Source organism: Notamacropus eugenii, chromosome 6, assembly GCF_028372415.1.
Source record: "Notamacropus eugenii isolate mMacEug1 chromosome 6, mMacEug1.pri_v2, whole genome shotgun sequence".
NCBI classification, from domain to species: domain Eukaryota; kingdom Metazoa; phylum Chordata; class Mammalia; order Diprotodontia; family Macropodidae; genus Notamacropus; species Notamacropus eugenii.
The window spans coordinates 204,656,089-204,671,002 of NC_092877.1; the positions used below are offsets into that span (position 1 = coordinate 204,656,089).

The 14,914-nt window shown below is 39.9% G+C and overlaps 1 protein-coding gene across 6 annotated transcripts in view; it reads right to left on the reverse strand.

The window, feature by feature from the left end:
- Positions 1–9,235: 9,235 nt before the first annotated feature.
- Positions 9,236–14,914, reverse strand: part of EDAR (ectodysplasin A receptor) — a 120,919-nt gene continuing 115,240 nt past the window's right edge. For all 6 annotated transcript variants that reach the window (XM_072621831.1, XM_072621833.1, XM_072621832.1 and 3 more), the window contains one exon: positions 9,236–12,537. In XM_072621831.1, the coding sequence (XP_072477932.1) occupies positions 12,218–12,537 (320 nt within the window). In that variant the 3' untranslated portion in view covers positions 9,236–12,217. The remainder of the gene's footprint in view (positions 12,538–14,914) is intronic.

Genomic DNA, 14,914 nt, shown 5'->3' on the forward strand with positions numbered 1-14,914 from the left:
AGTTTGTGGAGTAAGGCCAGGTGATGTTAATGTGGAGAAGAGCAGTGCAGCTGTGGCATCCTTGCTTGTGGTTGGGGCTTGGGTCTCTTCTCCATTTGTTGTCATTGTGACATATGGGAATGTCTGGGTTCATGGGTTGGATTGCTCCTGAGCCCACACAATATGGACAGAATTGGAAGAGGAAGAAATGACTAATGAAAGCTTTGTTTAGCGTTGTCTATCTGGGACCATTTGAGCTTGCTTTTGATTTTCTGTGCTTATAGGAAGATGCTGTTGGAGGTGATGCGTCTGGCAATAAATAACATCCATATTCTGTTGCTGAGGCTGCCCAGGATTTAACTAAGTACCTCACAATCTCTAAAGAAGAATCTGTCCCATATGTTCCCATACACAAGTTCCAGACAGTGGTTATAGGACGTTTTTATGGACAATTGCCCTTCCTCAATGACTCATGCACATACAGACCTCCTTGATGAGTGGGGGGCTGTACTTGTTAAGTATAGACCACACTCAGACGCACACTGACTATTTTGAGATCATGACTCAGAAACCAAAATGGAAATCTATCAACATTGTTTCTAGTGTCATTCCCTTGGTGCTTTGTGAAGTCTATGGATCCTTTCTCAGAATATTGTTTTTAAATACATAAAGCAAAATACACAAGATTCCAGAGAAAACCAAGTAAGTTGAAATACAAGTTGGTTGACCCAAAGTTAAGAACCTCTACAATAAGGAAATTTAACTTCTATTAAACAGCCTTGACAATCCAGTTTATATGTTACTCATGGAATTAGGAAAGGGGTTCAACTCTTTTTCCTAAAAGGTTCAAGTTTTAGAATTTTTGGACCCTCTTAAATATTGACTGTAATATTACCTTATATTACTCTTGTCTTTTGTCCCAAATAAAAACTGTGGTTCTTTAGAAACTGTGGCTATTGAATTGATTATAAAAAACATCAATTAAACATTATTACTTAATCTTGTTTTGTAATAACTGTGGCAAAAATAGCATTGTTACCACTAAGACTGACATTTTCCTAGTAATTATTTGTAAGAAATAAAGAATAAAACATAATCAGTCCATATCCCAGAAAGTGGGAGGACAACAGGGACAATAAATGAAAAAAAATCTGTCAAGAATTTCATGCCAAACTATTTTCTTCATAAATAACAATGGTGCCACAATATTTGGACTTTAGAATCACAGTTTCCAGGATGCAAATGGCATTAAAAAATACAAATGAGGAAATACAAAATACAAAGGAGGAAAGAGCAGCTGTGGTCAATCAGGTATGCATAAGGGATGTCTATGCTGGAAGCACCGCAATTTTGATAGAATTGAGGGACAAATCCTTAAGATACCTAAAAGGGGATAGGATGATAAATATTGGAGGAAAAAAATCACAGCTGTGAGTGGTCTGGGAGGAGATGGAATAGTACAATGAAAAGGATGCTGGATTTGAAAATAAGGGACCTACATTTAAATATTGGTTAGGGCACTACCTTTATGACATGTACAGATCACTTTTTGGGCTTGTTTTCTTATCTGTAAAATGAAATCTTGGGCTTGTTTTCTTATCTATAACATGAGATCTTATGATTTCCCACAACCTAGGGAACTCCTGGTGTGAAAAATTCCTCCATCCATTGATGCTAATCAGAAATTCCTCCATTATTATTCAGGCACTGTGCTAAACATAGGGGATAGAATTATGAAAAAGAAAGACAGTTCCAGTCCTCAAGGAGGGTAACTTTTTGGGCAATGAAGGGATGGCTGGCCTGGGTGCCCTCTTTATTATTTTTTAAAATTAATTAATTAATTTTTAGCGTTCAACATTCAGTTCCACAAGCTGTGAGTTTTAAATTTTCTCTGCCTCCCTCTCTGCCTCCAAGATGGCATGCAATCTGATATAGGCTCTCCATTTACATTCATATTAAATATATTTTCACATTAGTCATGTTGTAAAGAAGATTTAGAACCAATGGGATGAACCATGAGAAAAAGAAACAAAACAAAACAAAGAGAGAGCAAATAGTATACTTTGACCTGCATTCAGACTCTGTAGTTCTTTCTCTGGATGTGGATAGTGTTTGCTATCATGAGCCTTTTGGAGTTGTCTTAGAAGCTTGCATTGCTGAGAAAAGAAAATCTATCAAAATTAGTCATCGCACACTGTGACTGTAAATGTGTACAATGCTCTCCTGGTTCTGCTCCCCTCACTCAGTATCAATTCATTTAAGTCTTTCCAGGTTTTTCTGAAGTCTGCCTGCTCATCATTTCTTATTATACAATAGTATTCCATTATACTCATATACCACAACTTATTCAGTCATTCTCTAATTCATGGTTGGGTGCCCTCTTGAAACGGAGGTTCTTGGAGGAACTCTCCTCTCTGCTCCAACTAGAGGGATCCCCAAGTTACTGATTAGATGTGAGTACCAAGGCTGATGTGATCTTTTAGGATTGTGAGGTTTCTTGGACATGATTGAGAAGTCCAAATGAGGGCAGGTACGGGTCACAGAAATGTGCAGCACTGAGTCTAAATGTAAGAGGGATTCCCTGAAGTCGGTGAGGTCCTTCAGATTTTGTTTTTGTGCTGACTATATCCAAAACCAGAACTTTGCAGAGCTTCCTAAATGAGATCTCAGTGGAACCATCTCCAATTGTCCTGATCTGTATCTTGCCACTGGACCCAAATGGCTCCAGAGGAGACAGTGAGGTTGGTGACTTTGTACAGCCCTTCCTCACTAAAATCCAACTCACTTGCAAGTTGTGGCATCACCTCCATGAATTCATGGCCATCTTCAAGAACAAAGATAAACAACAAGCAACTCAAAACTATTCATGCAGGAAAGCAAACTAAAAATCCCCAACAAATTAGCCTTTCAAGAAAATCTATGATTCAGACTGTGATATGCAATTGAATGGATACCTTGTAAAGTCAGTTGCACAATACATACATCTTGGATAGACACTGCATGTAGATAGTGAACTAGGGCCTAGAACTGAACAGGAGAAAGTGAATGGGCTGGATTACCTTTGGAAAAATATCCAGTGTTTTTTAATAACCTCAAGGTTTTCTGTGAAGCAAAGACCATCTTTTTAATGCCAGTAGTCTCCTGGCAGTGCTGTATGGATGTCATTAATGGCATAGCTCCTTCTCTGATGTATGGATGCTGTAGGTGATCCTTTGGACGCAATAGTGAGTGACGTGGAGAAACACATGGTGAGTGCAGGTAGGCTGTAGCATATTAACACCAGAAATGATGTTAAAGATAACATTAAACAAATGTGTAACTAGAAAAACAGCTAGAACCAAGGATAACATGACAGATGGATAATCATTGTGCTCCCTTGGTAACCACATAGTGCCAAGATGTTTAACTGAGGGGTTCTTAATCTTTTTGTATCATGTACCTCTTTGGCAGTTTGAGGAAACTTATGAGCCCCTTCTCAGAGCAATATTCTTTAAATCCCTAAAATAAAATATATAGAATTACAAAGAAAACCAAAAGTAAGTGAAAAGAAGGATGTATTTATTTTTCTGTAGGAGTTCACAGATCTCTTGAAATCTATTCACAGATCCCTGAGGGTCTGTGGACTTGACATTAAGATCCCCAGTCTAGATGAAGGCTTATAGAATGTTAGGTAGGCTCCTCCTGTGGAGAAATAAGGGAAGTCATGGATAAGAATTGCACAGGATGAGAAATCATGGGTGGGTTGTAATATGCCCACTAGAAGGAATACCCACATGAATGAGATCACAGGTTCCTTGAAATATCAAAGTTCTAATTCTGCAGTTATTTATTAAGCCCCACTGTCTTGGAGGCTGTCTCATTGAAGTAAGGAATAAATAGTGCTCCTCAAAGATAACAATCTTGCCTGAGGAATCCATCTGAACTTTAATCAAAAGAATCCAAGTGTGTGTATATTGCCACCTATTTAGTCATGTCAGTGAGCCCTAAATGGTCTTGGACACTACCCAAATAACACCCCCCCCCAAAAGGAAGATAAAGGATATGGTTCCATGGACATAGAAGAGAAATTCCACAGAACTGTTGGTTTTGCTTTATCTGGTATGAAGGGTAGTATGTCTGCCATTCATATGATATCCCATGCAGCATAGCAACCATGCCAAGATTTGGCTGTATTATGAGATCTTGTGAAAAATATTGCCTGTAGGGTCTGTGCCATGGCACCATTTAGAAATGAGATTATTTAATAAAGTCCTTATGCTAGGTACACAATTATGTTTTGGGGGCTCTTAAAAGCAAACCAAGTTTATTCTGAAATCTGCTTTATAGTGAATAATGTCAATGACTTCGTTCTAGGATATGATTGAGACTCCAGATATTCAAGCAAGCTCTCCAGTACCAAAAGCCTCCAGTGGTTACCAGGGTGTAACATCCTGTACATGTTACCTGTAATGACTGTTAGAAGTTGTGATCTTTTGGTTTAGATTCTGATACTAGTGCTCGTGTCTTGATCATAAAATAAATAATAGGTCATGTTCTATGTCATATTAGATTGAGAGTTCTTAACTTGGCACCAGTGAATTTTTTTTAAAAAAGTTTTTTGGTCATTGCATTTCAATGTGATTGGTTTTCTTTGTACTCTTATGTATTTCCTTTTATGCACTTAAAACATTTAAAGAAAGGGTCCATAGGTTTAATTTGACAGCCAAAAGAGATCCATCACACACAAAATTAAAAACACTTATATTAGATGGATGTTACAGAAAACAATAACCTAGCTTCATAAATATAACTTTCTATATGAAGAATATCTTTCCTCCCCAATGAATAACCTGGGTACATAACAGGATTAATTTTCCCTACTCCAGAAATAATATATAGCAACAATTATCTAATATAAATAATGTACAGTTTTTCTAAAACAAAATAAAAAGAAAGACAACAACAAAAAAGCAGCATTCATCTGGAACCATCAAGGATTTTTTGAGATGCTGCAGAGAGAAAAATAGCCTCATAAGAAAGATTGAAACATTCTTGTAAGATTTTTTTTTTACCAGATTTGTGATTTTAGTGGCACAGAGAACTCCCAATGGGAAAATTCCCTAATCAATGCAAATCTTCAGTGTTCACTTGAGGTGTAGCTTAATCTTGAAGAGTTGCCTAGGGCACTGAAACGTTAAGTGATGTGTCCAGGGTCAAATAGCCAGTATATATCAAAGAAGGGACTTGGACCCAAGCCTACTCTGACACTAAGTCCAACTCACTATACATTATGCCCCATACTATGGAATTATTTTCTTTTTCTTTTTAACAAAGTAACATTTCATTTCCCCCCAATTACATGCAAAAATAATTTCAACATTCCTTCTTTCAAAATTTGAGTTCAAAATTCCCTCCCTCTTTCTCCTCCCCATCTCATTGGGAAGGCAAACAATATAGGTTACACATGTGTAGTCATGCAAAATGTATTTCCATGTAAGTCAAGCTATGAAAGAAAACACAGACAAAAAAACTGTGGAATTATTTTCAAGGAAATATTTTCAACTTCTCCCTTTCCCCCCTTGTCTTATTATTACCTGAGGAAGCCAACCATCCCTAAGTCATGCCTTTGAAAAGAGTTCTCTGACTACCTTTTCAGTGCAATAAATTATTTAAAGAACTTGGTAGATGGTTATAGAATTGTAGAATCTTTATGATAGAAGAAATTGTAGACATTATTCATCTTCAGCAACATCCTCATATATTTTTATCATTATAGTATAGAACACTGTCTGGGACCATTGGACATCAGGAAGACCTATCAACACTCACCCTTTTTCTTTCTTTTGTCCCCTCTCTCAACTTAAGACTCCCAGAGCACAATCCAGCTTGATGTAATAGGCTACTCACAAGGCTTAGATGAGATGAGAGCTAGTGATTTTTCCTTAGAGGGAGATGGAGAACCACCAGATCTTACTATTGTCTCTGTGTTCCCCTGGCACTGTTACTAATACAACCTAAAGACTCCTGGACCTTGCCATCTGCCCTGCTACTATACCCTTAGCACTTCTAGACCTTTGTATTTGATTCATAAATGAACTTTCTTTTAGGCATTGTCTTCCCTAATTAGAATGTGAGTTTCTTGAGATCAGGATAGTATTGTGTAGCCTAGTGCTTGGAACTTAGTAACTACTGATAAGTGCTCTTTCTTTCTGGGAAACAATCTGGGAAACAGTAAGTGTGTCAAATAAAAGCCTCCTTTTTCAACTATATATAGAGAACTGAGTCAAATTTATAAGACTATAAGCCATTCCCCAATTAACAAATGATCAAATCGCTATTGATTAGAGAATTGCAAATTAAAATAGCTCAAACACACCATCTTACACCTATCCAATTGGCTAACATGACAGAAAAAGAAAATGATAAAAATTAGAAAGGATTTGGGAAAATTGGGACATTAATGCACTGTTGGTGGAGTTGTGAACTGAAACAACTATTCTGGAGAACAATTTGAAACTATACCCAAAGGGCAATCAAACTGTGCATAAGCTATGATGCAGCAACACCACTATGTGTGCAAATATGTATATATATATATACACACACATACATACATATATGTATACATATGTGTGTGGATCTGCATCTAAATCTATATAACTCACCTCTTTTTGTGGTGGCAGAGTTGGAAATTGAGGGGATGCTCGTCAATTAGGGGAGTGACTGAACAAGTTGTGTTACATGATTGTGATGGAATACTCTTGTGCAGGCAGATTTCAGAAAAACCTGGAAATTTTGACTTATGTGAACTGCTGCAAAGTGAAGTAAGCAGAACCAGGAGAACCTTGTACGTTCAACATTGTGCAATAATCAACCATGAACAGCTTAGCTCTTCTCAGCAATACAGTGATTTGAGACAATATCAAAGGACTCACGATGGAAAATGCTAACCACATCCACAGAAGGAACTGTAGATCGAAGTATACTATTTTCACTCTTTTGTGTGTGTTTGTTTTTTCTTTTGGTATATTTCTTCTTTCACAGCATGACTAATACAGTAATGTGTGTGTTCATCCTTTGTTGCCAAAGACCACGCCATCAGAGAAATAATGACGTGACTTGCACTTGACTTTGTTTTGAGTGAGGGAGGGCTGTGCAGGTCACCAGCCTCACTTCTCCTCTAGAGCCATCTGAATCCAGTGACCTGATATTCCTCAGGATGACTGGAGATGACCCAGGATGAGGCAGTTGGGGTGAAGGGACTTGCCCAAGGTCACACAGCTAGTGTGGGTCAAGTGTCTGAGGTGAGACCTCACCTTAGTACAGTGATATGTTTTACATGATTGTCCATACATAACCTGTATCAAATTGCTTACTACCTTAGAGAAGGAATGGTGAGGGAGGGAGACAATTTGAGACTCAAATAATTAAAAAAAAAAATAAATGTTAAAAATTGTCTTCAGATAGAATTGGAAAAAAATGCTGTTATTTAAAAAAACACACTAAAAAAAACCTCTAAAAAAGGCCCACTCCATTTTGGGATAGCTTTAATTGTAAAGTAGCTTTTTTTTTTTTAAATAGGAATAGAGATTAGAATTATGATTTCACTAGTATAAAGAAATCTCGTGTGAGGTAACTCTGTCTACCAATCTAAGCTGGCATTTTCTCTGTAATACAGGTTTACAGAGCTGCCTTGGTCACTTACATGGTTTAACGACGTTCTCAGGATCATTTATAGCTAGGATATGTCAGAGGCAGAACATGAATCCAGGTCTTCCAGGATTTGAGATCAGCCCTATATCCACACCAAGATGTCTCTTACAGTTAGCTAAAGAGTTGTCAACTTGCTTGCTAGGGTTCTTGTTTCATTATTCTGGATGATAAGCCTATCTCTCTGTACATTTTTTGGGGGGCAGGATGGGTAGAGGCAGTCAGGGTTAAGTGATTTGCCCAGGGTCACACAGGTAGTAAATGTCTGAGGCTGGATTGAAATTCAGGTCCTCCTGACTCCATGGCCAGTGTATACCTTTTTTCTTTTGGATCCAGTTCTCCTATCTCTGTTCAGTTTTTAATTTTTCCTCATCATTAAAGAACAAAAACAATCATTAAGCAATATCTAATATACATAGAAAGAAACCCTGGGGCAGCCTTTTGCTGCCGGGGGAGTGGGAGATGGAATGGGGCTCCAAATGGATGGGTAGAGAGGTGGAAGGATTCTCTCACCTCATAGGCCTATTGTATTCATAGGCCTATTGTATAGAAAGTCCGTAGCTTACTTTTGGGTCCTCAAGGTCACTGGGTTTTTTGAGGGGTGGGATGGGGGAGGCAATCAGAGCCCAGGGTCATATAGCTAATAAGTGTCTGAGGTCAGATTTGAATTCGGGTCCTCCTGACTCCAGGGCCACCTAGCTGCCTCCCCTCCCTCCTTTTCCCCCAAGGTCCCTGTTATAGGGAAAGTAAGTGGTTTCACTAGCACGCATGAGCAACATGTAAAAAAATGGAAGAACTCATGAATCACTCAGCCAACTATAGGAGGCTGTGGTTGAGAGAGTGGCCTCACTCACATCCCCATACAGGATTAGATTGGGGATAAGGTTATCTCTGTCCCAGAGGAGACAGGCAGGGTAGGGCTCATCTGTAGGGCTTTGGCACGGAGAACCCTCTGACTAGCGTATTTCACAAGTGGTTGGGTTCAGCTTTCTTCCTCTATAACCATCTGGAAATTCACCCATGAATTCTCCCAAGAATTTCCATTGGGAAGCTGGCCCACTACTTGTTTTGCACTTTATAAACGTGATAAAATAAATCCAGCTGGAAAGCCTGCTGGTGACAGAGTACTGCCCTGAAAGTTATATTGCCTTGTTATGTTTCACAATCCATTTCCAAACCACCCCTGTAAGTCATGGCAACTTGGCAAAAGATGCACTACATGGCTGCTGCAATGATATTTCAATAACCCATTCTTTGGAACAAATGACCCCCAAATAGTGAATTGTGGGCAAATAATATTTGGTGCTTACAACTCCACAATCAGAAGATCATAGATTTTGGGCTGCAAGGTATTTGAGAGATCATTCACTCCTCCTTTTATATCTCTTTTACAGATGAGGAAACTGAAGTCCAGAGAAGCTAAGTGAATCACCCCAGGTCACCCAAGTAACAGAGCTGATATTCAAGCACAGGTCTTCTGAGTCCACATCCACAGCTTTTCTCATGGTACCACACTGCATCCCGATATTTCATGCAAGATAAGGATTTTCCATAATGACAGACCATATTTAATGTTCTTTATCAGCTTATTTGTGTATTTAGATTGTACAATATAATAAGTTATATATACAGTCAGACAAAATTATTAGCAATTAAGACTTCACTGATACAGGCATATCCTACTTTGGTTCTCTCTCTCTTTTATTTTCCCCTTTGGTCCAAACCTACAATTTCCTCAGTGTTGGGAACTCCTGGTATGGCAACTCCTTGCCTTACCACAGATTGGCCACTTGTCTATAATGTACAGTTTTAAAGAGTTGCCTGGGATTTCTGAGAAGTTGAAGGACTTGTCCATGTTTACACAGATAGTACATGTCAGAGGCAGGTCTTAAACCTAGGTCTTACTTTATCCGCTTTTTATCCACCATGCTCAGCTTCCTCTCCTGTGCATTTTAGCAATAATAAAATTATGGCAGTCTCCCCAGAAATTGACAAGGGTAGCCAATGGCACACTCATCATGGTAGCCCAGTTCATTCTGAAAGCCATCCATCAACATTCCATCAACACTTCATCAGTATATGCCATCTGAAGTGTTTCTACCTTCAGGTGAGTCAATGGTCTGTGGCCACAAGATGAAAGATGGCAAGATTTAGGCCAAATCTATGACTTCAGAATATACTCACTGGATGTCACCAAACGCCCAAGACAGAAATAGTGGTTTTGTCTTCTCTTCTCTATTGAAACTAATTTTTAAAAGAAACAAACAAGAACCTACTCTTGGAGAAGACAGTGCTCATCACATATGGCATTTGCCATCTAATTAAGGGCGAAGCTTTTATCATCATTAGCACAAAGCAGGGGGAAGAAGGTGAAGCTAGCGCACGGTAGGATTTCAAAGAGGAATTAAAAGGATAATTAAGTTTTACCTCAGAGTATGTTGCTCACAGGATATACAAAATAGGTTCTGAAAACAGCAGCAAACAGAGACTGTAAATGGTGATATTAAATATTCAGGACCTAATTATGATCCTATCACAGTACATTCTACTTTTGCAATAGTAGAAGATTAGTTGTGAGATTCAAGCAGACAACTGATTTCCTTCCTCCCCGCCTGCCCAACCTCCCCCACCCCAAAACAATTGCTCAGTCATGGAACTTGTAATTTAAAAAATATTACTTTGTAAGCTATGAAATTTGTTTTAATTTAGGAATAGCTCTAGTGAAACCTGTCATTACAGCATCTCAGCAATGAATTGTAAATTAACCCACTGGGGTGATAACTGGGGCTGGCTGCCGCTCTCTTTGCAGTTAGAGGTTTGGGAGAACCACCCTGCCAAGAGCCATGTCACTTGCTAACTTTATCTCTAAATGTTATGGCAGACACTTGCCTTGGAAAACTTCAAAACTAAGTCTTTATGGCCTTGGTTCCTATTTTGCATTTCAAATCCATATGGTTTCCATGTACAGCTTTTTCAACCCTGTTGTTTTCCTAAGACTCCATCTTCATTGGACTCGGATGAGCCTCAGTTTTGTTGATGACAGAATTCTGAAATTCCAGAGCCAGAAGCAGTCTAATAAATCAGTGAGCACAACCCTGTTATTCATGGGGAAACTGAGGCCCAGAGAGGTGAAGTAACTGCATAACTAGATATGAGGAGGGATAGCTAAAGCTATGACTTAGGTTTCTAGGTTTCTGATACGGTGCTTAGACTAGCTGCCTTCCAGTGAGTTTCAATCTTTGCCCTTTTCTGATTGGTTCTGCAGAGATGGAGTACTGGTGGATGAAGCACTCCTAATGTGAGTTCCAAAGGACAGTGGGGCTAACACAGTGTGCACCATCAGTTGGGTGAGCCCCAGGAAACAGGGGGCCACTAAGTTCCCTATTGAGGGGCGAACTGGATCAGTTTGTAAGTGGAGCGGGTCAAAGCTCCCCTGCTGATCAGGAGTGGGACTAAGCTAGAGGGTAACACCTGCATTTCCAGCCTGGGCAAGATGGGGAGACCCAGTTTTTAAAAAAAATAAATAAATGAAAGAGCCCTGGACTAAGTATCTGGTACCTTCAAGTTTAAGACCTTGCTTGGACTCTTATCTAGCCGTGTAACCTTGTAGATTACTTAACCTCTCTGGCCCTCAGGTTTCATATCTACCACCAAAGGGAATAGATTAGGTCACTTTTGTTGCCTAAATCTGACATCCCTAAATTGGGCTACTTATGAAAATACAAAGTGATTAATCGGCAATACTATACTCTCAGATACTCTGGACAGATCTGTGATATGGGAAAGCAATGAAACTAGTGATCACTTCCATCTACTGGGAGGTGCTTTGTGTAACTGTTTTACAGAGTAAGTCACAGAGAGTGCTGCTAAATTATTGATGGGAGAGAGGCATAAGAAATATGCACAGACTCATGTGTAATTAAACTGTTTCCCTGCCAAGCCAGATAGGATATTAATAGACCAATCTGAAGTAAAGCCAGGAAATGGAGAGAAGTATGTGTTCATGATGACCATTTGGCAAAATTTCTCATGAAGAATGCCCCTGCTGTGAAGCCTTCCTCAATTCCCTGCCAGACGTACTCTCCTCCTCCTCCTTTTAACTCCAACAGCATGAGTAACCGAACCACTTTGTGTTGCCATTATGTGAATTTCCTCTCCCCCAACTAGACTGTAAGTTCGTTGAGAGCAGAGACCATATGGTATATATCTTCCCATAGTGTCTAGAACAGTGCTTTAAAAAACATGGTAGGTGCTAAATAATAATGGTTGTTGAATGAATGTGTTTGTTCATTCATCCTCATGAGGTACGGTGTTTGGCTTCAGATTCCCCAGCTGGTAGATCACTAGCTTTGTCTTTGATTTCCCCTTGCTCCCAGAACAGCCTGTATGACCTAGTGACATGTGAGAAAAGCCTTATTTTTAGGAAGCCTGTGAATAGGCACCATTGCTGGTTCCACATTTCCCAGCTCAATCACCCCTGGAATGTTCTTAGGTGAAGGAAGTGAAGCCACATCCCAGGAAAAAGGGAGGCAGTTCTCAAGGATGCTCATCAGGTTGTGACAGGAGGCTGAGGTGTGGGCATGACTTGAGCCCACTCCAAAATGTCAGCACACAGAGATTCGACAGCATCCAGCCTCTCGATCTGTACGAGTTTTGTGAGCAGCTCTGGGATGCTGTAGCCTGCTGTGCTGATGCGGTCAAAGAGCTGCATGCCATCTGTCATCCCTCCTATCTCGTCCCTCTTTAATCCAAAGCTTTCAGCAAGGTGGCGCCATGTTTTCACAATGGCCTTCTCTGTGTTGTAGGTGGAGCTTAGCATCCTGCTTGTCTTCTCTAGGCAGTCAAATGGTAATTCTGTGGGGCTGAGACCTGGAAGAGCCAAGAGTTCAAGTCAGAAATCATACATGATAAACAATAGGAACACAAAACCATTTTTTTTTTAAAAAAAGGTCTATCCCATTACTCTTCAATTCAGGTAACTCTTGACACAATAATTATTGATGAATAATAATAATGGCACAATAATATTGACTGATACTCTCCCAGATGTGGGTCTGGGAGATGGGAAAGGTAAGCTCCAAAGCTATCAGATGCCTTCTGAGAAGGGAAGCCTCATCCTGCCCTGCTGCCATGTTTGGTTTGGTATGGTATGGTATGGAATCAGGGAAGGGCAGCTAGATGGTGCAGGTGATATAAAAATAAAATATATCCCAAAAGAAGATTACAAAAAGTTTAAAAAAGAATTTGGCATGTAGATTTCTATTGAAACTTCCCTAGAAAGGCTACTGGCAGCATTCCTGATACCTCTGAATCCAGGCACTCCCTCTTTTGTAGGTAAGTAACAACCATGCATTCCATTAGGTCTGATGACACATTGGTCACGTTGGACAACAGAATTTTAAGCGAGTCAGAAAAGGTCAACCTGGAGGCAGGGGCCATCCCTTCTTACATAAGTGATGTATTTTCTCTTATAACGAAGCCTATTCTCAAGCTCTGGGCTATGATTGGCATAAGGTAAAGACTCCATAGACCAAGCAGCTAAGAGCAGCTGTCTGGATCACAGGTGTTTCACTGAGTACTTTCCAGATCAGCCTACAGAAGCGCCAACCTTCCAGTGGCCTGATCTGGAGCCACTCATTTTTAGGGTTTTGGGGTCAACACAATCTCTTCTGCAACAGGCTTAGTTTCCTATCTAGCCCCTGCACTTGGGTTTTTCCTTTGCCCAAATATTCAGGCCTAACCAGACTTTCTGTTCAGTCCAGGCCAAAGGAAGATAAACCTTCATTATTTCGTGGGTCAGCAGCCATCCGTAAAATGGTATTTGAGGATGGGTGAAAGAGGAGAAGGGGCCAGTTGGAAGTAAATTCAGGAAAGGATGGATTCTGAGCCCTGGCACTGATTCATAATTTTGAAGAAGGAGCTGCCCGCCACTCTGTTTATTTCTCTGCAAAGGGGATATGTCTCTAGGAGTCATTCAGTCAATTAGCATTTATTAAGTGTCTACTACTATGTGCCAGGAACTGTGCTAAGTGCTGGGAGTACAAAGAAAGGAAAAAAAAATTGGAACTGAGAGCTTACTGTGAAATGGAGGTCTAGTGAGGGCTGGGGCAGGTCTCTATATTTTTCTAGTCTCTGTTCAATCTTGTTGAACTCAAGCTAAGCTTTTCCTAAGTCTTTGTCTCCATTTGTCTATTTGTCACATGAGGATGAAGGGATCTGTATCACTTAGATGACTATCATTTAACTTAGAAATATTGAGAATGCCTTCATTAGCTTATTTTGCATTTTTCGCAGGGGTGGTGAGGGAATTGGGGTTAAGTGACTTGACCAGGGTCAAACAGCTAGTGTCAAATATCTGAGGCCAGATTTGAACTCAGGTCCTCCTGACTTCAAGTCTGCAGCTCTATCCACTGTACCACCTAGCTGCCCCATAGAAATGGAAAAACCTGGAGACAGGAGGCAGAGCTAGCCACTTTCAGTGAGGACAGAACCCAGAAGAACAGTTTGGGCAGTCATGGCTGTCACAGAAAAACTGATTATTTTGAGGGTAAGTTATTCTGGGAGGATTTCTAAGGGATGAGAAGTGTGGTTTATTACTCATATAAGAATCTTGACCTTTCCTCATTTTGCTACCTCCTTACAGTGAGTTCCCAAACTGCAACTGCCCATTAGAGAATAAAGTCAAATTTGGTCAAGTGAGTGGCAGGCAGCAGACTCAAGCCTCCTTTAGCCAGCCGTTTTACATTACGAGTTTCTGGAGATCAGGGACCATGTTGATTATAGGGATAGAGACTGGACCAGTGATTTCATTGACATGAAATCTGGGTTACTCCCAGATGAGGAAACTCCCTTTAACAATGAGGACTGATATCTTCTCAGCAACTTATAGTCTTAGACCTAGAACACAGAGATTAAATGGTTGCTCAGGGCCACCCAGCAAGTGTATGCATGAGGTAAGACCTGAACCAAGGTCTTCCTGGTTCAGAGGCCAGCTTTTTATACCAGACTGCATCTCATCTTAGACATGTATTAGATAAACTGATTAATAAATATTTTTGTGATGGGTGGTGCCAAATTGAATGAAGTTATGAGATCACTGCATCCCAAACAAAGCCCCTTTGCATTTAGGAAAGGATTGTATATGTACCTTGTCCATATATAATTTAATGCTTAATAAATGGTTATTGAATTGACTCCCTCCCTGCTTCTGATCATGAAGGGAGATCATAGATTTAGAGTTGGAAGG